We start from the raw sequence: 25,363 nt of genomic DNA on the forward strand, positions 1-25,363 counted from the left end.
ATGGTCCGCCCTCTTCCATTGTTCCTCTTTGCGGGACCGGGATCGGAGAGGCAGCGCGCTAATGTCTCTTTGCTGGCAAAAAGACATAACTCTTCAATTGGATCCAAGAGTGTCATAAGATCACGTGATCATATGCACCAGTTAAGTACGAGTGAATAACTGTTTGTGTACCCAGTATTCATTCATAAAAAGGGGAAATTAAGGTATAAGCATTGCCTGACTTTCTCTCTGAGGCCTGCAGAAGCAAACGGCGTTCCAGAGAAGCCCCTGCAGAGATGCGGTCTCCCAGTCTGGAAGGAAGACAGCAGAGACCGCATCACCGTGTTAACGTGCAGTGTGGTTGGCGGACACAACGAGCCATCTTTCTTTCATCCACAGCTACGGAGGTTAGCTGGAAGCTAACCCTTTGTTCACACAGTGGCCGCACCTTCAACCCCCCCCCGCCCCCGTACCTAAAGATCAAGAGGACATATTTTTCTTGCCACAAGCCATTAATAAAACATTTAGGTTGTGAGACCTCTGGCTGCTAACACAAGATGTAGTTTTCAACATTACAAAGAGATATACAAATGAGATTTTCCATTCAATGTTTAGCCTCTTATAAGCAAACTGGGCTGGTATTCACAGGACAACCCTTAACAGACCGAAATATTATTTGATAAAATATTAAAATATTAATATTAAATATTAAATATTATTCTCAGATTCATAATTCCAACAATAACAACCAAGGAACTCATAAAAGAGGTCAGGGAAGTTGGGAGGAGTCTAAAATTGAGTTAGGTTATAAAACAATATCCCAAGCTTTGAACATCTTACAGAGCTCTGTCACATTCATCATCTGAAAAGAATATGGCATAACTGCAAACCTACCAAAACTCAGCCATACACCTACACTGTCGGGCCTGGCAAGGAGAGCATTAATCAAATAGGCAACCAAGAGACCCATGGGAACTCTGGAAAAGCTGCAGTCTTTTAGCATAGGTGATATGATCTGCTGACAGCACAGCTACTGGCCATACACTCCACTAATCTGGCCTTTATTAAAGAGCGGCAAGAAGTAAGCAATAGTTGAAAGATGTAGGAAGTCCCATTTGCAGTTTTCCACCGGGCCATGCAGGGGACACAGCAAAAAAGAGAAACATGGCATTTTAGTCACTTGAGACCAAAAATTGTTTTTGGCTGACATGGAAAAGGAAACCTAACATTGTAAATCACCTTTAACACATGGTGAAACATGGTAGTGGAGGCCTCATATTGTGGGATGCTTCTCTTTATCTGTGGCAGGAAACAAGTCACAGTTGACGTGAAGATGGTTGGAAATAAATATAGTGCAATTTTGGAAAAACAACTGTTAGGGGCTTCCAAACATTTAAAGTTGGGGAGGAGGATCGCCTTCCAGCAGAACAATAACCCAAAATATGCAGCAAGCGCTACAATGAAATAGTTATAGTTTAGATCAAAGTGTATTCCTGTGTTAATATGGCCCAGTCAAAGTCTAGACCTAAAACCAACTGAAAACATTTTCCACCTCTTAAGTTTTTAGATGTGTAAAGCTGGTAGAAACACTCATCAACAGAGTTGTAGCTTTAATTATGTCACAATGTGGAAAGTATTATCTCAGTACATAAATGATTTTAAAATCCACATGTCCTGCTTCTTTTTCTTCACAATTATGCACTGCTTAGTGTTGGTCTGTCAAATAAAATCCAAATAAAATTGATTAAAGTTTGTAATTGTAAGAAGAAAAAAATGTGAAAACGTTCAAGGGTATAAATACTTTAGCAAGGCATTGCATCTGTCGTATTTTCTTCCTTACCTTGTTGGTCCACTGAGGGTTTGGAGGCATGGAGGATCTTAGGAACCGAGAATCCCATATCCAGCTCCGTCAAAGACAGCTCATTCATTACATATGGCAGCTGATACACGGATGTCAGTTAGGGGATTAAGAGATGAAAAACAGACAATTTACAATTGCTTCTGCTTGTTAGGTTTATTTATGCAGACTGATGGCACTACTCACCCTGATTTTACTGAGCTTCATTTGGATCTTTTTGGAGACAACACTGGCCCAGTACTTCTCGCGCAAGAAATCCCAGGATATCCTTCCTAGAAAGGCATTGACCCAGGCCTCCGGCTCTGCAGCTTCCTCTGAACTCCTGGGTAACTGAAGGACATGCACACATCAGCCTTTGTCTTGTTAATACTAATCTGTCACACAACATTCTTTCTCCTCTGTGGAGACAACAGCCATCTCAACTGCCTGGCTATCTCTGCAGCGTTTACATGTAAACGCAGCTCCACTGTATCAAACTCCATCTGATCACATCTTTGTTAATTGTTGCTTCTTTGCTGGAGATTCTCTTGTCTCAGGCGTTCTATGTTTGTATGTGAAAGAGCAGGTAGGTCCCAAATAAAGCCATACTGCTGCATCTAAAAGGTTTAAGCGTGTATATATAACAAACAGCATAGGGCATCGAGTAAAACCTCATGATGTACGAACGCTCAAAATAAAAAAAATTGATTACCGGCACTTTATTGTTTCGTCTCTCTTTAATGTAAGGAAGCAGGACATGTTCAGCTAAATGCCAGCAACACTCAAATAACAACAATATACACACCACCTCTAGAAATACGAAGCCATACAAAATAGTCACAAAATTGGGGAAAGCATACAATTCAGAGAAAAAAGTTTAACACCAATTTTTCATTCAAACCCTTGGGTTTACTCTTTTTAGGAGTGAATGCAGAAAGCTTCTCTTTGCAAGAGTCTGTTTCTGTCATCCCCCCTTTTAGGAGGAGACACCTTTTAAATACCTTGAAATTTCAAAGAACAAATATTATGGCCAACTGTGTTAAAGCTTCTACCCACAGGGGATCTCTTTATTCTGAATGTTACTTTTGTATTCAGAAATCCTGATTTTTGCCAATGTATACCAAGCCGCATGGGTATTTGATTAAATATATCACATAAGTAATCCTGTTCTTGATGAAGAAGTTTTTACCTGTAGAAAAACATTACCTTTAATTATAGCACTACACTACATTTTTGCATAAATCTTTAGCTTGTTTGTCAAAACCTTACTCAGTTTGTCAAAAGTCTCCTCAGTACTGCAGATTCCTCGGATTCTCCACAACAGGCTGTGAGGGAGGCCTTTTTTCAAGCTTAAAGGATAACTGCTGTAGTGTCTAAATGTGTTCCTATCAGTGGGTTTTCTAAAAACCCTGGTGTTATGAAAACCACATTTTTTTTCTCAGGACGTCAAGGAATTAAACCAATACTTTGCTCCATTTTAAGGAAAATGTAAGAGTAAGCATTTAGGAGGAACTAACACTGCACATCACTATAGGTCAGTGGCTGTTCTTGCACTGCAGCTAAGTTTCTCCATGTGTTTTACAACTCCAAATGGTGTTTTGAAGAATCTGCGATCAGTGTAGAATACTTAAGTCCAGGTTTAATATGTCTATATGTTGCGATTTTCAAACCTTTCTACTCCTAAGCTTGTCTTGATGTCAAAACTGCATGAAAAATTATTTTGTGTTTTCACAAAAAAAAAAATCTTTCCTGCATCTCTAATTGATTTTTAAATTGTCCTTTAATTTGAATCAGTGTCAAACTTCCACATCCATAGCCAGGTGTGATTTACAGTCATATTCTCTTGCAATGTTTACTCTGTGCACAACACAGAAGAAAGTCCCCTTTGACTGTTACACATACCAGGAAGCAAATAGCACATGTGTACAAGGTGCAACTCATATTTTATTTTTTGAGGGCCCATATCAGAAACCGCTACTGCCCTAAGGACACCTTCCCACAGTGAAACATGGTAGGGGCAGCATCATTCTAGGAGGATGCTTTTCATCAGCAGAAACAGGAAAGGCTGGTCAGTGCTGATGGGAAGACAGATGGAGTTTAATTCAGGATAATCTTAGAGGAAAACATGTTGGAGGCTACAAAGGAGCTGAAACGTATTGTCCAGCAGGACAATACGACTAAAATACATCCAGAACTACATTTGCATGCATTAGTATGGCCTAATGAAAGTCCATACCTAAATTAAGTTTTAGAATCTATGGGAAGACTTTGCCAATTGTCATTTATAGTTGCTCTCCATCACCAAGCTGTCTGAGGTTGAGCAAAAAAAATAAGGGCAAAAACATCCGTCACTACATGTACAGAAAATGTGGAATGGTTTTGAAAAGCTCTCTGTGTCATGATTAGGACACTGTAGCTTGTTAGAACCAAATGCCAAATCAGCTCTCTCAGATACCCATTGCTCTACATTAGAGCAGGCCCTCTCCAGACTCTTTGCAACCCCAATGTGTTTCATCTTTACATATATTCATCAGTTTCATACCTTTTTGGTAGTTTTGGGGCTGCTATCAGGACTGTGCCCTGGGCTGTCCGCAGCGGACAGGCTTCCGGGCGGGGCCTGGGGGTTAACGTATTGGGCCATGTAGACATTATAGTCCAACAGCATCTTCTGCTTAATTCCTCCAGCTGAGCCACTAGAGAGAGAGGCGGGGGTCTCTTTGTGCCGAGGCTGAAACAGCTCCTCCTGGCTTCCCCTGCTGCTGCCCCTGCTGTCAGACTCTGGACCTCCGCCTGACTGGATGCTGCCACTGCGGCTGTGAGTAGACAAGAAGGCTGGAAGAGGAGGTAGGAAATGTAGAATGTAATGGCAAAATAGGGAGAAGGAAATTGAGATACAAATCACGCATGAGAGAGATTCATTCCTTTATATATTTAACATGATACTGCTTGAATATTGTGAGAAGCCCTGAATCATTAGCATCTCTTCTGTATTCCTTATTCACAATGCACTGCAGCACAGAATTTGCATAATCTATTTATATTACCTCAGAAACAGCCTATATTTAAATGATATTCAACAGTAATTCAACCCAACTTGTACTGAATATATATCTCTGGACCCCCACATTGCTAGAGCTCTTTTTTGCATGAGGTCTTATCCTTACAGGCTTATATCCCACTGAGGAATCCAATACTATAATATGCTACTCCCCAGTGCATGTAATCCTGCTGACCCATTCGCACTCTGCTGTTCGCTCAGTTCAGGGGATTGGTAGTCCCTAAGCTGAGGCTTACACACAGATCTGATTGCAGTGCAGTTACATGCTCATAATAATGGTGATTCTGACTGTGGGGAGTGCTTTGAAGAAAGATGGTTAATCCAAAATGCTCCACAGTAGGTGTCATGCATGCATTCAAGAGGTTGGAAAGGGAAATCGTCTCACCACTCTTGCAGATGCCAGACAGGCTGTTGCCTCTCCCCTCTGACTTATTCTGGGATGCCTGAAGAAATCTCCGAAACCATTTCTCCTTTTCTTGACCGGTCCTCCCAAACAAGTAGATTGTTAGATCTCCTCCTCCAGTGGCCGGTCTTCTCTGCTCCTCCACAGATGTGTAACTTTCGGCTCTTTCAGCTTTGTCCATTCGTTCAAACTTCTCACCCAGCCCAGTAGTCCTCTCCTCCCCGGTATCAGATCTTTCCCCCTCCGCCTTAGACATGAAGTCCTCCTGCTTGGCCAGTTCAATGCAAATGGGGTACTTCTTGTTCCAAACTCTCTTCCTAGCCAAGCTTTGGGGCATCAGGTAGATCTGTTGGGTTGGGTGTAAAATGATTTGAACATACAGGTTAAAGTTTTTTTTAACAGATGAATTTCCATTCTTCTTTACAGACTTAACGTTTGCATACAGGTGGTTTTCTACAGATGAACTGGGTCTTCTCTGTTCTACTCTGACATTTATGCTGTATTAAAGTTTCTGCATGATTACCCGGGCCATTGTATTGACCAATGACACACTTTGTCTTTAGCTCACAACATTTCTCTTTTGAATAAAGTAATATATTTAAAAATCTAGCTCATTCAATGATGGAGAGCAGTTCTGGGAAAGATGTAGAAAAAGAGGCCCAAACCTTGATATGACCACTACCATGATTTAGAAATACATCCTTCATCTCACCATTGCCAAACAACTGGCAATAATATTTTTTATAGCTGGGTTTCTACTGACAATCCTGCCATTAATCAAACAAATATTGTTTTTCAGTTTGACAATTTCAGCCATGCATGCATCTTCATCATTTTTTTATTAAACGCAACTGGCATTTCTAGGTTTACAGGTCTTGGATTGAAAGACAGACATCTCTCTTTCCAGCAACATTCTCTGACTCATTTTGGGGGATCCCAAGGTGATCCCAGGACAGAAGGGATATAAAGTCTCTCCAACAGATTGAGGGTCTGCTGCTGGATATTCTCCCATTGCAAAGTGTCCTGGAAACCTCCAAAGGGTGTTGCCCTGGAGGCCTCTGGTTCAGATGTTTTAACCAACTGAGTAGCCTCTTTAAAGTAGAACAAACTCCATGTAAAAGAATAACTCTGCCCCCACACAAATTTTGAGTGCAGTGCCAAGTGGGAGGATGAGCGGAAGGGTTAAGTGGGGGTGTCTTCAGGAAAGTGGCAGCTAGCTTAATTTGACATATTGAAACATGGAGAGTGAGCGGGGTGACTCTGGTAGTTTCACCATGGATAGATATTTTGAGGAGGAGGATTTTTCACCCTCTTCGACACCAGAGGTTGAAGGAGGCTTTACGGAGTGTGGTGGGCCTTAGCCTTATCAGTCCGAGATGCTGACTTAAGGTGCTGTCTCAGCAATGCCCTGACCCGGTGCTGCCAAGGGAGTGGAGGACATAATGGGTCCAGTTTCTGAGTGGTAAAGTGATGTTAGCAACATCATTGGTAACATTGCTACAGGTCAAAGCAATGGTAAACTTTCAGAAAGTTTACAATTACATGTAGATTTATATTATGTCAAATAAAGCAAATGATCGAAGGTTTAAAGCATAAAACACTATGATCAATGCTCGCAATTCCAACTCCTGACTCGCTACGTGGGCGTGTCTAAATGTTGTAGACATGTAACAAGCTGTACCGTTTGAACCAATAGGAAAATTCAAATGCTGTAGCCACCATTCAACCCAAAGAGGGCAGCACTAGGACAGTTTTAGGACAAATGTTGCAGAATTAAAGAGCTTTACATGAAATTTTAAATATAGCACCGAAACATAAAGAAAGCACACTAAAGGCCCGGTTTATACAGTTTATCTGCAAAAAAAGTTGGTCTGGGGTTTAGTTCAGTTTTAAGATATAAAAGAGCAGTGCCTCTACACCAAGCTCTTCCCTTATCTCTAAGGTTGAGTTCAACCACTGCTTATATCTGTGATCTTGTTTTTTCAGACGTGATCTATAGATGAGGGTTGTAAATTAGATGGAACAGTAAATTGAGAGGTTTGCTTTTTGCCTCAGCTCCTTCATTACCATGATGGACAAGACCAAAGGCCACATTATGCAGACCAGGCACAAATCCATTTATTCATCTCCTGCTTTATCTTATCATTAATTATGCACAGGACACTTAGATTAGGCAGTCATGTGAGTTTGTTTATCATATTTGAATGTGTTTTATGAATCTGTTTAGGGCTTAATAATGTTTCCTCTGAGGCATTTTGTGGGTAGGTCGGGGTGTACAGGATGTCCGGGATGCTTTTAAGAGCTTTCCAGTCCAGTATCTCAAAGCAAGAACTATGTCTGCATTCTCAGCAGAAAGTTTATGCAGATCCTGTAGGTGGGGTTCATTAACAGGTTCTACCAATGTAGTCAAGAAGAGGGCCTTACCACCAAGTGGATCAGTCTTTGCCTTAACTGGACAAGTATATGCACCTTGGTGACTTGTTTGTGAGTGATAGTCGGTTGACAACTTATAAGCATCAAAAAGAGATTTTCAGCCAGTCAAAATCTTGTGGTCCAAATGCATTTTAGATTAGTTCTGTCAGTCTAAACTCTATAAAAATTGTTGTGGAGCTGGAACATTATGAAGAACAGTTTTTCAGGTCCACAAAGACATGCACGCTTTAAATTTACCATTAAGCCTAGCATCACATTACACAGGGTAAAATAATCATTGAACGTGTGAAAGCTTTTCTCAGTAAGTATGTTTTTAATATTTCTATTGACATGAAATTCACAGATGTCAGTAACATACCAAGTGACCCACACATACAAATAAATCTAAGTAAATTAGTACACAGATACATTTATAGGCATTTTCAGATTCTTATCAAGAAAGTCTTGGTACATTTTTCCATTTATCATTCCTTTAGGTAAACAAAGTCTGCCAATACTGTCTTGTGTAGGACAGCTAACACTGTGATGTTCCCACAAGCAAACATCCCTTTTAAGTGTTCGTAACGCATATTTAAATCTAGTTTTTTTTTTGTTTGTTTTTACTCAACGTTCCTCTTAAACCTTTAAATGTTAGTTGTTTTTCTGGTTTTGTTTGTTTTTCCCAGAATACAGATTGATCCTGCCAATGGAAATCACATCTCTTCAGTAATAGCTTATACACTCCGACTTGCCATTACAACTGATTTTAAAATCCATTATCGCATTTAAACCCGTTAATGACTTAGCCTCGTCTCATTGTTCCCAAATATTCCACTAGAAGTCTTAGCTCCCAGTTTGCAGATCTTAAATGAGATCCAAGGCTTCTAGTCAGTGAGCATGTCTGGGTGTTCAGTCCAGGCAACCTCTCAGTGTGCAAGGCTTTAAGTAAAATTTAAATTGCATTTTATTTTTAACTAACATCTACTCTTTGCCTTGGTTTGTAATCTTTGTTTTTGTTCTGCCTTTGCTGTCTCAATCAATATGGGCTGAACCAAAGTTGTGTTTCATTAATAAAAATTAATTTTATTTTATGATTTGTCTTTAACAATGAGTAGATTTATCATTGATTTTGGACAGTTAGTAACCATACAATCAGGTGAAAGGAAATACGAGGTGACATGTGCTTAATGTCACAATCTGTTATGCTTATCATCAAACATAAAAACACACTGGGAAGTAAGCATATTTCAAGTCTTCTTTGATGAGGTTTCAATCATTAAAAAAATGAAAACCTCTTTTTTAATTAATAGCACACACCATGCCTCCATAAGCACCTCACCCTGCTGTCGGTCAGATTGTAAATCTTCTGGCTGATGTAAGTGACGTCAGGTTTAGGCTCGTTGTGTGCGGCACGGCGGGAGATGTTCCTATTGGGCTTGGACAGACGCAGGACAGAGCCCTCTAAGCGAACGTAAACAGAGTGGGTCAGGGTGGCGTGGTACATCTCTGGGTTGTAGCTGTGGATCTCATTCATCCAGCCCTGAACGATTGAGAACAAAAAAAGGTTTCTTTAATAACTGACACTGCTAAAGGCGTTTCTACATCTCAGTTGCATATAGGCAGGCAAATAAATAGGCAGATGGATGGATGGATGGATGGATGGATGGATGGATGGATGGATGGATGGATGGATGGATGGATGGACAGACAACACATCCACAGAGCTCCTGACTGAACTAAACATTTCTCCACTTACTCTCTGCAGAGTTTGATTGGTCTGACTGAGAATATAAAACAAATGTGGTGATGCTCTAATCAACATTCTCTGCTGAGAATGAAGTGCTCTGTTAGGAACATATGGAACAATCAGATATCTGATGTATGATGGAGCTAGATCATTAAGGGCTTTATATGTGAAAAAGAAAATTTTAAATTCTATTCTGGATTTAACAGGGAGCCAATGAAGGGTAGCTCAAATAGGAGAAATATGATCTCTCTTTTTAATTTTAATCAGAACTCTTGCTGCAGCATTTTTTAAACAGCTGAAGGCTTTTAACTGCATTTGTGGACATCCTGATAGTAAAGAATTACAATAGTCCAGCCTTGAACTAACAAATGCATGGACTAGTTTTTCAGGGTCACTCTTGGATAGGATATTTCTAATTTTGCCAATGTTCCGAAGGTGAAAGAGGGAAATCCTGGAAACCTGTTTAATATGGGATTTAAATTACATGTCCTGGTCAAAAAAACGCCAAGGTTTTTTACTTTATTACCGGGGGTCAATTTAATGCCTTCCACATTAATTGATTGACTAAGCAGTTTCTACAGGTCCTTCTCAAAATATTAGCATATTGTGATAAAGTTAATTATTTTCCATAATGTAATGATGAAAATTTAACATTCATATATTTTATATTCATTGCACACTAACTGAAATATTTCAGGTCTTTTATTGTCTTAATATGGATGATTTTGGCATACAGCTCATGAAAACCCAAAATTCCTATCTCACAAAATTAGCATATCATTAAAAGGGTCTCTAAACGAGCTATGAACCTAATCATCTGAATCAACGAGTTAACTCTAAACACCTGCAAAAGATTCCTGAGGCCTTTAAAACTCCCAGCCTGGTTCATCACTCAAAACCCCAATCATGGGTAAGACTGCCAACCTGACTGCTGTCCAGAAGGCCACTATTGACACCCTCAAGCAAGAGGGTAAGACACAGAAAGAAATTTCTGAATGAATAGGCTGTTCCCAGAGTGCTGTATCAAGGCACCTCAGTGGGAAGTCTGTGGGAAGGAAAAGGTATGGCAGAAAACGCTGCACAACGAGAAGAGGTGACCGGACCCTGAGGAAGATTGTGGAGAAGGGCCGATTCCAGACTTTGGGGGACCTGCGGAAGCAGTGGACTGAGTCTGGAGTAGAAACATCCAGAGCCACCGTGCACAGGCGTGTGCAGGAAATGGGCTACAGGTGCCGCATTCCCCAGGTCAAGCCACTTTTGAACCAGAAACAGCGGCAGAAGCGCCTGACCTGGGCTACAGAGAAGCAGCACTGGACTGTTGCTCAGTGGTCCAAAGTACTTTTTTCAGATGAAAGCAAATTCTGCATGTCATTCGGAAATCAAGGTGCCAGAGTCTGGAGGAAGACTGGGGAGAAGGAAATGCCAAAATGCCAGAAGTCCAGTGTCAAGTACCCACAGTCAGTGATGGTCTGGGGTGCCGTGTCAGCTGCTGGTGTTGGTCCACTGTGTTTTATCAAGGGCAGGGTCAATGCAGCTAGCTATCAGGAGATTTTGGAGCACTTCATGCTTCCATCTGCTGAAAAGCTTTATGGAGATGAAGATTTCATTTTTCAGCACGACCTGGCACCTGCTCACAGTGCCAAAACCACTGGTAAATGGTTTACTGACCATGGTATCACTGTGCTCAATTGGCCTGCCAACTCTCCTGACCTGAACCCCATAGAGAATCTGTGGGATATTGTGAAGAGAACGTTGAGAGACTCAAGACCCAACACTCTGGATGAGCTAAAGGTCGCTATCGAAGCATCCTCCATAAGACCTCAGCAGTGCAACAGGCTGATTGTCTCCATGCCACGCCGCATTGAAGCAGTCATTTCTGCCAAAGGATTCCCGACCAAGTATTGAGTGCATAACTGTACATGATTATTTGAAGGTTGACGTTTTTTGTATTAAAAACACTTTTCTTTTATTGGTCGGATGAAATATGCAAATTTTGTGAGATAGGAATTTTGGGTTTTCATGAGCTGTATGCCACAATCATCCGTATTAAGACAATAAAAGACCTGAAATATTTCAGTTAATGTGCAATGAATATAAAATATATGAATGTTAAATTTTCATCATAACATTATGGAAAATAATTAACTTTATCACAATATGCTAATATTTTGAGAAGGACCTGTATTTCAACAACTCCGGTCCAAAGACCACAACTTCTGTCTTGTCTGAATTTAGAAGCAGAAAATCTAAAGTGATCCAAGTTTTTATGTCTTCAAGACATGTCTGTAGGCTATCTAACTGGTTGTATTCACCAGGATTTATGGATAAATACAGCTGAGTATCATCAGCATAACAGTGGAAATGCATCCCATGCTGCCTGATAATTTTACCTATTGGAAGCACAGAGAACTGGCCCAAGCACTGAACCCTGTGGTACTCCACAATTAACCCTGGAGTTTGAAGATGATTTATCATTTACATGAATGAACTGGAATCACTCAGACAAATAAGATTTAAACCAGCCTAGTGCTGTTTCCCTGATCCCTACAGCATGTTGCAGCCTTTCTAACAGAATATTGTGATCAACAGTGTCCAATGCAGCACTGAGATCTAACAGGACAAGCTCAAACACAAGTCCATTATCTGAGGCTAGGAAAATATCATTATTGACTTTCACTATCGCTGTTTCTGTAATATGATGAGCTCTGAAACCATGACTGAAACTCTTCACATTGCTGTCTAAATGCTAACACACTTGATTAGCAACAATTTTCTCAAGAATTTTAGATAAGAATGGAAGACTGGATATAGGTCTGTAATTTAGTAAGCCATTTTGGTCAAGCGAAGGGAAAGGTTTAATTACAGCTACCTAAAGGTCTGTGGTACATATCCATTTACTAAGGATAGATTATCCATATCGAAAATGGGGCTGATAATCAAAGGAAACACTTCCTTAAATAATTTTTTTGGGATTGGGTCTAACATACAAGTTGAAGGTTTAGATGAAGCTAATACTTTTGATAACTCAGGAAGCTCCACAGGATCAAAATAGTCCAAACACAGATCAGGTTCTACAGTTACTTCTAATGTTGTCTCACTTGCTGAGGATGAAGTAATCATCTTCGGGAGTATGCCAATGATTTTATTTTTAACAGAATCAATTTTATTTAAAAAGAATCCCATAAAGTTATGGCTGCTGAGAGCTAAGGGAATGGATGGCTCAACAGAGCTATGACACTGTGTAGCAACTGTACTAAAGAGAAACCAAGGATTATTCTTGTCCTCTTCTATTAATGATGATAAATAAGCTATTCTAGCTTGGCGAAGTGTTTTTTTTATACAACAGTAGACTGTTTTTCCAGATTAAATAGGAGTCCTCTAGGTGTGTAGAGCATGTTCTCTCTAATTTTCTAACATTGTGCTTTAAAGTACGCAGCTCAGAATTAAACCAGGGAGCCAGTCTCCTATAAATAATTACCTTCTTTTTCAAGGGGGCTGCATTGTCTAATGCACCACACAGTGAGGAGGTAACACTGTGAACAAGAGAATCAATTTCTGAAGGGAAAGAAACAAAATTATTGTCCTCATCTGTGTTTTTCTGTGATAATGGGGAAATTAAAAATTAAACAGATTCTTTAAAGGTTGTTACAGCGTCGTCTGATAATGATCTACTATAATGAAATTTTCTTTAAGGTGTTGAGTGCACAATTAAATGAAACTCAAAGGTTATTAAAAATGATCAGACAGGACAGGGTTATGAGTAAGTATTGTTATTTCTTTACACTCAATGCCAGCAAACCTACCCACCTTTGTTTTCATTCTCTGGACCTTGTGCTGACATACAAGGTCCAGAGAATGAAGACAAAGGTGGGTAGGTTTGTTAATGTTTTGAGCAAAGCCAATTGAGTCTAAGACAACATTAAAGGCTATATTTAGGCTATCACTTTCAGTGTCAGCATGAATGTTAAAATCCCCCACTATAATAACCTTATCTGTATTTAACACTAAATCAGATAAAAAGTCTGAGTGCACGTTAAGTGCAGCAACAGAAAATATGTGTTTTAACATGTTTATGTGTAGAGATGCCACAGCAAATTGAAATCAGATCAAATTGAAAGAGCCATCACACACGAAACAATGCACCGAATGCAACAGTGAAAACAGGAAGTACGGCATACCATCTCATACGCCTTCACAAGGCTTTTTACATTGGCTTTAGCATTTATAAGATTGGATACAATTTGACTCATGTATTACACCTTCAAATGCAAAGAAAATCATAGCGCAAAGCTTATCTATTTAAGTGGAAAATTTAGTGCTTTTTAAGACAAAGTGAAGTTACAGTGAAGGGAGGAAATGTGTGAAAATGCAAAATATGAACTTCGGAGGAACAGCAGTTCATCCTGCTATCTTTGGAATAGGCCCCGCAAACGCCCAGAAAGTGTAAATCTACAAACAACTATCCCAAGTTATGAGAAAACAGTGGAAGGATGAAGTAAAATGTGCTGCACTGATGGGGTCTTTGAAACCTTTTGGGGCAGTTCTCTTCCTAAACAGTAGGAGCTGCTACTGCTGCCCTTACAATGCACTTGCTTTGTACACGGGTGCCACTGAATAACTTCACTTCCTTGGTAGTTAACTCAAGTAAAACTACGACAAACCCTATATAAAACAAAATCATTGATTTTGAAGCTTTAGTTCAACCCTAATTCAAATATTTGAAAGTTATAACATTACCTTGTTTAGTTTTTATCATTTTCTATATTTATTATTTATTCACAATGCCTTAAGTAAGGTCACAACAGAAAACGTTCATCAATCATGGCAGCCAGCAGAAAATGAAATGGCATGAAATGAAACAGAACAACCATATTTACCAGAAGAATTGCTATTGAAAGGCAGTTTGCTAAAGGAAAAACGTCTTCCCCTGAAACTAGGTGCTCCCGTACCTTTAAAAAAGCAAGATTGTCTCTTGAATTGATTTCTTGAATTTCCATCCAATGGCCCTGTGAATGTTTTATTGTCCCTATCTGAGTATCAAGTGTGGTGCTTTGTCTGACCCTCACCTTGAATATTCCTGGTTCTTTGACATCCAGCTGGGGAACATTTCGCTGGTCTTTTCTCCATCTCCCTGTTCTGGTCCCTGATGAGGAGCATCGAGGAGCAGACAGCCAAAGGACCAGCAGGGCCAGCATGAACCCAACTATTATCCCATGCAACACAGAACATAAACATGGAGGCACTGGAAGAACTAAGTACCAATACAACAACTGTGTTAAGAAGATGAGGCCAGTCACAGGCACATTGTCCACTTCTTCCTCCAGTCTCTCATCCTCTGCATCCAGTTCACTGCCCAAACCAGTGCTATCAGTATAGGGCTGCTGGGACATGGATCGTTCCCCATTTGGTGTCTCTGTATCCGTACACAACTCGAAGTCCTCTGTGTACAGTTCACAGAAGTCCTCATCTTCCTGTCGAGCGACGAGGGCTGACATGGAGCAGCGTCCCAGAGTGAGAGAAGGAGACCTGTGGAGAGTAGATGACGAGGCCTGGATAAGACCTGCCGCGAGTGATAGTGATGGGAAAAAGGAAAAAGATGAGTCAGGGCCCTTTTCCGAAGGAGTCTCCTCCTCTTCTTCCCCTTCAGCTCCTTCTTCTTTGATGCTATAGTTGTTAGTTTCTGTGTGTCCATTTACCGCAGTTACTCCACTGAGCTCCGATGCACTGGAGGAGAGGGATTTAGGCCGATGAGCTGCACTCCCAGCAGCTCCTACAACAGACTCATCCCCAATAATCTTACTAAACAGCTGCAAGGGATCTGACATCACTTCTGACAACCGCCTCTTGGTGTCCTCAATCCTGGCTTCCACCTCCTGGACCTTAAAGAAGGATCTCCCATCTGGGGACATAATAGGAGAAGAGGGGGCTGTTTTGGAGTCTCCACCTGCTTGAGTGACTGCAACAGGGCAGGAAGACAAACGAGGCTGGGAAAACTGCTTGAACAGCTGCATGTTGCGAGGCGGAGTGCGGTGGGTTGGCTGTATTTGCTGGTGCTGGGGATGGTGCTGAACAGGCCCTTCGTGATGTTTGCCCTTTGAAGTGTCCGTGGAGAGAGACTTAACAAAAGATTTCATTAAGTGTCTGTGTCGGGCGTGTGGGGGTGCGACAGTGGCAATTACAGGAGCAGTTTCTCGAGAGTCGACATCGTTTGACAAAGATCTAACAAGGCTGAGAAAAGGCTTGGACGAGGAAAGGGCTGCAGACCTACAAGGGGAAGAAGAACTGGAACTAATTAAAGGGGGTTGGGCTGGTCGATCAGATGGCCAGGAGGAGCTGACGGGAGGAGTGGAGCTCAGGTGGAAGTGGGCTAAAACAGGGTTAACAGTCATTGCAAGGGAGGATGTGTGTGGATGTGAGCCCAACATCTGTGATGGCAGAATAGTGGATGAAACAGGCAGTGGAGCTCCTCTAGAGGAGATCTCCACATGGACAGATTCCAACCCTAGCTCCTCTTTTGCTTCCAAGCCTTTAGCAACACATTGGTCATCAGTGATTTGGCTTTCAGGTCCTGCAGCACCATCAAGAACAGACTTAGCAGCAGGACATCCAACACATAACCCATAGAGCTCTTCTTCTTCATCCTCCTCCTCTTTTCCCAGAGCAGAGAAGTGAATGGTGATAGTGTCGCGAGAGTGGGAACGCTGCACCTGCAGCCTGGGCCCTGGTGCATGACGAAGAGGAGGAGTGTCAGCATGCTGGCCACTTCCCTTTTTGCTGCTGCACTGACTGCTCATCATCACCTTGCACAGGGCTCACAGCCTGTAAATGACAGAGGGACACAGCAGCAAAGCACTGTTAATGAAAACACTAAAAACAGTTCACCACATAAACAAAAGTAAGGGGCATTGAGATATAATGGTGGATGTGGTGAGATTCCTACAGGAAAGTCCTTCAGCTCTATTCATCCTAATGTGAGTGGACTGGACAAGTATGTCCGGGTTCCTGACCCATTAGCCCCCATTATGTAAAGACGATGCTGGCAGGCTCTATCTCTCTTCCTTTTCTGCACCAAAGTCAATCACTCACCACACTATGTCAACATGACAAATGGGTTACTTCAGAACAGACAGGCTTTAAGGAGAGTGTTCATCAGCATGTTAGAGGTAGTTTACTCCACCCACAAAAAGGTGTCTTATGAAGTAATGAAACAGAAAGAAGGCTGCTACCATGACTATGTGAAATGTTTTGATTAGAGCTTCAAATGTTTAATCTTTGCAAACGTCCTTGGAGATGCTTTGGCTACACATTATGATATCTGGCATCTTTGATTAAATCAAGTCATGAGGTTGGGCCTTAATTTAGCTGACCTGTTTGTCCAACACATCCCAACGTTGCATGGTTGGACTAAAATTAAAACAATTCTGAGGCCAAATAAAAAATGCAAACTTATATTTTCATGAAACTGCAGAGACCTGCAAGGTTGTTGTCCATGTCCACCACCTTGAGGGGTTACTCCTGGGGCTTGGTGATGGTGCTGAATCAGACACGGCCTGTCATTAATTTAGGTCAACCTTCAATGGGGAAATATCCTTTCTCCACTGTTTGCAGAACCAATGTGCCACTGACACAGCAAGGCAACCAGGCCAAACCTACCAGAAGCCAAGCTGGCTGGATAAAACAATAAAAACTTAAGAGAGAATTAGAAAAGTGGGCAAACATTCAATAAAAAAACTAACTAGGACACATTTGATTTTGGTTGAATCTCAGTAAAAGGAGTGCCCATTAAAGTAATCGATGGATTGCTTGAAGTTGTGAAAAGACAACTTCAAGCAAGACTAAGCATATGTAGGACATGTTAAAACAAAGTGGCAGTTCAACTCCAAAAGACAGATAAATAAAGTATCTGTTGCATATTCTCAACACGCTAGGAGCAAGATCATTTATCATGCAATGAATTTGCAGAATGAAGCAGTCTTTTTATACAATATCATTGCCTGTTTATTCTACCATGTCATATAGACTCCATCATCCATGGTTAACATTACACACATGGGCTCAGGGAAATACACACTCTGCAAACAGCCTGTGGCTTTCAGGCAGCTGGATTAAAGGCAGAAATTGTTAGGCTGAGTGCAGCGTAGGACCTTAGAATGCAGACGAGCAGGCTGCATGATGGTAAGTGCAAAAGATTTAATCTTTAGAAAAAAACAAAAACTCACTTGAAAGGGGACGTAGGAACAAAACAATAAACAGGCAGGCGAGACAGCATGGCATGATCTGAATACAGGGAGGCATGATCCGAAAAACACGACATGAACAGAGATGGTGACATGATCTGAAATGTTTCCGCAATGTGTAACTGAACAGGTATGTATTTATGGTGCGTAAACCAGGTGGAGCAAGGAGACAGATTAGCTTGGAGCAGGTGAACCAAATAAAGTTAATTAACAGACAGGAAAAAATAAAACGAGACTGGAGCAAAACAGAGACTCTTGAATACAAACTAGCAGAAACCAGAAAAACATTAAACTAAAGCATAACGAGATCCAAAAACCAAACTTGACAAAACATGAACTAGAAGACAAAAACTAAAGCATTACCAGGAAAATAATAAACAGAAGCATGATTCAAAAACTGTGAGAAACATATAAGAAAAAAACAGAAACCAAACAACCCCAAAATCATAACACAAATGGTCCGTAATGGAAGAAGGGGGAGGGATGGAGGGAAACATTGCAGTTAGCTTGGGTGATTGCCTGCATTTTGGAGAAAGCCTCAGCTCCCCTTGGGGGTTCTCTGGTTGGCACTGCACCTCCAGAGATTGTATTTAGCCTGGGTGAAATCATAAAGCATTTGACTTTCCTAGTCAACCTTTCTACTTGACTGTGGCACAATGGGGCTTTCTGTACATGTGTGTGTGTTTATTCAGCTATGGCTTTGCTAGGGGCAGATCAGACCGAATGAAAACAAGGGAAGAAACGATTGTACAAACAGAGCAACGGAAAGGAAGAAAAAGGCCAAAGGGGTTTGAGGAGCCATTAGAAAACCTTTCATGGACAAACTTTTGAAGAAAAATCCTCTTAAAAACAAGAGAAACGGCAATGACTGAGATAGAGAAACAGGAAGGGAGGCAAATATGTGTGCATATAAAGGACAGGGGAATAGAAGGAGGAGACAAATGGGCTGGAAGACAGGGCCACTGAGATGGAGGTGGCTGTTGCTATGCCCGATGCCTGAAGGACGATTTGAAACATGGAGAAGGTTGACAGCTTTAGCAGAGAATGACGGTTCCAAGCTTTCCTGGAATCAAGTTCAGCAGGATGCAGTGAAAAGACAAATGAGACAGAGCTTTGCACACTTAATCAATGCAAATAAGGGGTTCTGATGAATAAGTATCCATATTATGAGGGTGGATGAACAATTTATAGCATGCACCTCAATATTTTTTGCTCAGTTTCTTTTCTAAACTAAATATTTTTTGTAATTGTTTAAGCTGAATAAAATATCTGATTTCTGCCACACCTTATGCATTGGGGATTACAAAATCTTCTATTAAGGCCGAAATCACCATTAGAAGGCTATCTTTTTATTTTTGCTGGCACACCCGCAGTTTTAGTTAGTCCCTGTCTTCAAAGCACCACATTCATTAAAAGCTTTGTGTTTGTTTTAGCTGCTTGTGGACAAGAAGAGGCGAGGAGGCAGGAGGAGAGCAGCTGAGGAAAGAAGAAGAGACTGGCAGTGAGACAAGGCTCATCCAATTAATCAAACCAAGCAGGGCCACTCTAATCAGCTTAAGCCAGAACCCGGGAGACGAGAGAGAAAGGAAGTGAGGTTAAAAGCAGCAAGGTAAAAGAATGATATACGAGATTGAAGGGCTGTATAAAAGGAAGGTGAATATATGAGACAATTGGGTTCAAGAAAAAAAACTAAGAGTCGGAGATAAAACTTTGTAATGACAACTTTACAAAGTAATCTAGAAAATGTTTGCACATTTCAAATTATTTCCCATAATATTCATACCACCACCATAGCTAAAAATAAACATTCAATTACAATTAACACATCTTTCCAAGTTCCCACTGGTGAAGAGGAGAGGCTTACTGAAGCAGAAATAAAAATGTATGTTCCACAGTTTGCTCAGAATGAGTGTAGTCAATTTTTCAAAGAGCTCCTGACTGATTTAACTTGCAGAGTTTTTGTTGGAGTTTCCTTTTATGTTTCACTGAACCTGAGAAATGCAGCAATATTTGTGGTTTTATATGGACCTGATCTCTATCTCTGTATATGTGATGGAGATATCTCTACATGTATTAAAAATGTATTGTCCTTTTATACAAAATTGTTTTAGTTTGTTGAGGTTTGCAGGTGTTTATTTAGGCAGAGCTGTCTTGATGCCCAACCTCTGCATTTCAATCAATCAGTTGAGGTTCGGACTTTGACTGGGCCATTACGTCAATTCTCTACATTTTCAGACAATCTGTTGCACATGCGTTGCTGGGTTTGGGATCATTCTCCTTCTGATGATCGAATTTCAGCCAAGCTTCAGCTGTTAGACGTATGGCCTCATAGTTGACTCCAGAATCATCTGACAAATAGAGAGACAATGGTGAACTCAAAGAATCTAAGGTGCCAAGCTGCCGAACAAACAATAATAACTCCTCCACCATTTGTGGCATTTGGTATTAGGACTTTATGTTGAAAAACATGTTTCTTCTTTGCACTAAACAAAAACATTGTAACTCCAAATATGTAACTTTTCAAGAATTTAAAAAGAACACATCTAAATTTTAGATGGAAACTCATGCTGTTTGGTTGAAGTCACATGCTGTTTTTCATACTTTTCAATAAATCTGTATTATTTAAACCACAGACAGATTTGAAGAGTGATCAAAAAAATTGATTTTCAAAAGAAAGCAAAAATAAACTATTTTCCCAGTCTTGAAGAAGTGTATGCGCTTTCTGTCAGCACAAAATGCATTTAAGGAATCTTATGGGATTCAGTCATTGAACTGTTACCTAGACTTTCCAATCAACATAACTAAAGGTTGTAACATGTTGAAGAACGCATCCATCTATTTTCTACCACTTATCTAAGATCGGGTCTTGGGGAACCAGGAGGGGAAATCCAGACATTCTCCTCCCAAGCAACCCTCTCCAATTTATTCAGGGAGATCTCAAGGTGTTACCAAGCAAGACAGGAGGGTCTTCCTGGGGGTTCTACGCTCCATGGGAAGTGTAACCCTAAACCACTAAAGGGGGGCGTCCAGGAGTCATTCTGATAAGATGCCCAAGCCACCTCAACATGACTCCTTTTGAAGCAGAGGAGCATCTGCACTACTCAGAACTTTTCCAGGATGATGCAGCTCCTCACTCTTTCTCTACATACTCTGCAAAAACACAGAAATGGTTCTTACCTGCAGGAACAAGGCAGGCAAGACATTTTAGACTTCACAAGAACTAAAGTGCAGAACTCCCAGGAAGTCTTTATAGGTCTCTCCCACTTCAGCCCACCCACTTCATATTTCTCAGTCACAATGCAAGAAAAAAGTTCAAGAACTTTCAAACCAGGGCTGCAAGAACAGGATTATGTAATTTTTTCTTGCTAAGTTCCCTGTTCTTGCAGAGTATGTAATGGTCTTAAGACTCTAAGACCCTGTCCATCTTTCGCTCAGGAACAAGGCATCAAGATAGTTCCAAGCAAGTGAGCACATTTTATACAAATATAACCTTTCAGAAAAAGTTTAAGCATAACAACAAAAATCACCAAAAGCTGAACAAATCCTGACCAAATAAAAAAGAAAACAGGCTAGGAAAAAACCTGACAAATAGAAAGTAAGAATGACAGAACGTTCAATGCATCTGCACAAAAAACAGTAATGAGAAAAGGGTGAAATAATCAAGAGAATAACGGCAAAGGGAACATGGCTACCACAAGAGGTGAAAAAGGAGAAGACAACCAAAGCTTTTCATAATCCTGCCCATCTGTACAAACTCTGCAGGGTTTATAAATAACTCTGAGGGGATGTGAAGGTGCTGAACCCCTGACACCATGCTCACATAAAGGACTCATCAAAGCAGACAAAATGCAAGTGGAAAAAGCTTTTCATTGCTGAGTGATGGTAAAAATTATTGAGAAAGCAAATTAACTCTGATCACAATCTGATCAATACCAAAAAAATCACTGAACATCAAACTACCAAAAAGGCTACAAATATTTATAGTTTCTGTAAATTTGTTCTCAAAGATTTTTACTACAATATCCCCACATCCCTGCACTCAGAAAACACAAAAATACTATTAAAAATACAATTCTATTAAAATATTACCCCATAAAGCTGTTGTTCTTTTTGAAAGGGAATCTCAACATTTTTTACAGTAAACACACAGACAGCCTCAGACTCAGCATTAGTGTCAATATTCTGGTTAAACTGGTAAATTTTGGTAGCAGCAACATAAATAGTGCTTTGCAAACCCACTTTGTTTTATTACAACTCCAAACTTCAAGGAATTTTATTTAGATTTTACATTTTAGGCCAATGCAAGGTAGCAAAGGTACAATTAAGTGCACAGAATATGACACATGTTTTTTCAATCATAAATTTTCAAGTCTTGACACAGACTCTCAATTGGATTCAGGCCAGGACTTTGACTAGGCCGTTCTAACACATGACTGTCCTTTGAATTGAACCTTGCAATAATAGCTCTGACTCTAAGCTTAGGGATGTTGACCTAGTGAACCTCTACCCAGTTGCGTTTTTTTTAGCTCCATCCATCTTTCAATCAACTGTGACCAGTTTCCCTGTCCCTGCTCAGGAATAGCCTCCTGACAGCATTATGCAGCCACCGCCATGTTTAATAGGATGTAGGTCAATTTTGGTCTAATCTGACCAGAACCCCTTCTTCCACATGTTTGATGTGTCTCCTACATGATTTGTGATAAACTTCAAATAGGACCTAATATAGACCTAACATGATTTTGTTCATGCCACTCCTCCGTAAAGCCAAGATTTGTGGAGTTGGCATTAGTTGCTGTGATCCTTCATCTTCATGATGCTGTCTGTAAACTTATGTTCTCTAACAAACTACTGAGGCCTTTACAGAACAGTCAGTTTACTGGTTGGCTGACATGGGAAAACATTTGGTTCCCTGGATTTTATTAGGGAGTTTTATTTGTTAAAAGACACTGTAAGCTGTGTATCCCTTTCACATAAGGGGAAATGAAGGAACACGACACAGTCTTGAATCCGGATTTGGTATAATCTAAGGAGCACTTTGATGGTGAGTGTCCATGCTCTGAGTCATGAACCTCCAGGAGGGCAACAATAATACAAACAACTATTAAACCAACAGAGATGGAGAGCTCTAACAGTACGCTGCTGGATCAAACCGGTTTTCCTTCATCTCTAACCTAGAAACTACCATCAACATCACCAAACCTCTAACATCACGATGCACATGATTGGGTGGTTGCCATGCCAACATTAAAGCTTTTCATCCGCGTTTGCACTTATCTCTCTGTCCTCCTTTTATTCAGTTCTCTTTATGTTATAAAAGGAGCGTTAGCAGAAGATCTGCAGTGAATGATTCACAGTGTGAGTGTTTTTGAAATATGTTTGGATTGCAAAAAGAATCCTCAATTCCAGATGGGGGGTATAAAAAGAGAAATGTGTTTATATCATTTCAGTGAATTTGGGATACACTTTCACCCAACAACTTCCGCTCTTCTCTGTAATCTTCCTTGTAAACACTGAGATAAAAGGTGCTGATTTTCATCATTAGGAGGAGATTATTTGCTCAAGAGGCACCAAGCCTATTTCACGCCAAGTGAAGGATTTACATTGGATATCGACATCTCGTGCCACATAACCTAATTTAACAGCTTAGAGATCAAAACACACAAGCATTCGAAATTCATAATCTGTGTAACTGCTGCTGATGAAACCCAAACAGCTTCAGGGCTTTGATGGTAGTTATTATCCATCCAACTACATAATACACAGAATACAAAGAAGGAAAAAGACAACATAAAAAACATCAAACGTGTGGATTTACAGAATAATTTTAATAGTTAAGTATGTTTTTCTCTTTAGTCCACAAACAAATCTCGATGATACTTAAATTGAGGCTTTGAAGCACAGAAAACAAGATGGAGTATCTAAGATTTGTGTTAAAATGAGGACAAGCAGTTTTAGTAGTAGTCTAATAAATATTTCTGTGATGACATATTTCTTATTTATATATTAGTCAAATAAAACACCAATATGTGGGATTCTAACAGTTATATTTAATGTGCAAATATGATCCCACTGACATTTCTATCTTTCTGGAGTCTGGGTGGCTGAAATGTTTATTTAGGAGCAGAAAAGCTCATTTTCACTCTGCGTAAGCAACAAGCCAGTCTTTTTAGCTAAATCAACCAACCCCACTTTAGATACAGTTCTGTTTTTCACTTGTACAGTCATATATAATACATTTAAATATGTGTTTCAATAAAGGTTGTTTGTCAAAATGACTGATGTAATATTCTATTCTAAAATGTTATGTTTTCATTAGTTGTAATAGGAAAACCATCATAATTAACAGAAATATAGACTTGAAAACATCAGTCTGTGTGTAATTAATCTATATAATGTGTTAGTGAACTGAGTTACTGAAATAAATGAAAATTTCAATAATATTACATTTATTGAATGGGTCTGTATACCAACATACAATTGTCCGTTTTTCTATTTTTGTTCTACATTAATCACAATAAAATCTAAGCCACCAAAAACAAGAGTCGCAAGGCTCAAGGCTCGCATATGTCTCTAATGACATCACAAAAGGGCATACGGCTATTTTAACATAACAATTTGTGTTTTTCTTGCAATTTTGACTATATTCATATATTTTTATTCAAATTCCTTCTTTAAAGGTGTTTGTATTCTGTATGGCTGCAGCAAAATATTTGACGTGAGAACTCTGCATGGATTTCAGAAAAATATGTAAACAATAAAACAAAGTTGGGAGATCAGAATGTATGTACTGCCAAGTACCTGCTAACCACTGATCTATTCTGACACAAACAGAATATGCCTTTTGGTAATTTTTCAGAGTGGTAAATATCCACAAAAACAAACTGGGTAGAAAAACCCAATCAGGTATACAAACAGATTTGCATAAGTTATATTTCTGAAGATTATCAATCTCAGCATCACTTTCACCAAACATCATGACGCTTGTTTGTTGTCATAATCAACCCAAAAGACACACAAAGGAAAATTAACTTTGTGCACTTTTTGAAATCCTGCAGTGGAAAGCCAGGCTTTATTGCACTTTTGTCATTTTATTGTCAAAGTACATTTGTTGGTGACAAAACATAAACTTTAGGCAAATAGTATGTTAAAGCAGGACATCAACAAAATAATAAACAAATCCTGTCAGAGTTGACCTCTCACAAACCTCAGAATTGTCTTTCATGTATTATTGTCTGTGATATCCCATTTATGGTCAAAGGAGGAGTCCCAAACATCCCTCTGCCCATTCACACTCTCCAGCTCCTCATGGGGGACCCTGAGGTATTCCTAGGCCAGAATAAATGGGTAGTCCCCCCAGTGAGCTGTGGGTCTGCCTCTGGGTCTCCTCCAAGTAAAATGTACCTGAAAAAGACATCATCGAATATTTCAACAACCACCTCATCTGATTCCCTTTAATATGATGAACTGGAAGCTTTATAACAAGATCCCCAGGCATGGGAGATTCCCATCATTTCTCTAAGGCTGAGTCTATCTACTCTAAATAGCAAGAAAATTTTATCCCAATGAATCTGGGATCCCTTTCTTTCTGTTTCATGGCAATATCTTAAAGATGGAGTGTAGACAAGCTAGAGCAGCACCCTCACCTCTAAAAATGAAACAGCTCTCAACAAGACACCATTATAAGTGAGCA

General features: G+C 40.0%; 1 protein-coding gene across 1 annotated transcript in view; it reads right to left on the reverse strand.

Annotated features, from left to right (window-relative positions):
• The window catches only part of LOC124864350 (testis-expressed protein 2-like), a 42,694-nt gene that overhangs the window by 11,619 nt on the left and 5,712 nt on the right, over positions 1-25,363 (reverse strand). Inside the window, exons 3-8 of the mRNA XM_047359114.1 lie at positions 14,503-16,255; positions 9,029-9,229; positions 5,260-5,623; positions 4,359-4,648; positions 2,024-2,167; positions 1,820-1,919 (exon numbers count right to left, since the gene is read on the reverse strand). Of these exons, the coding sequence (XP_047215070.1) occupies positions 1,820-1,919; positions 2,024-2,167; positions 4,359-4,648; positions 5,260-5,623; positions 9,029-9,229; positions 14,503-16,233 (2,830 nt within the window). The 5' untranslated portion in view covers positions 16,234-16,255. The remainder of the gene's footprint in view (positions 1-1,819; positions 1,920-2,023; positions 2,168-4,358; positions 4,649-5,259; positions 5,624-9,028; positions 9,230-14,502; positions 16,256-25,363) is intronic.

Source organism: Girardinichthys multiradiatus, chromosome Y, assembly GCF_021462225.1.
Source record: "Girardinichthys multiradiatus isolate DD_20200921_A chromosome Y, DD_fGirMul_XY1, whole genome shotgun sequence".
NCBI lineage: Eukaryota > Metazoa > Chordata > Actinopteri > Cyprinodontiformes > Goodeidae > Girardinichthys > Girardinichthys multiradiatus.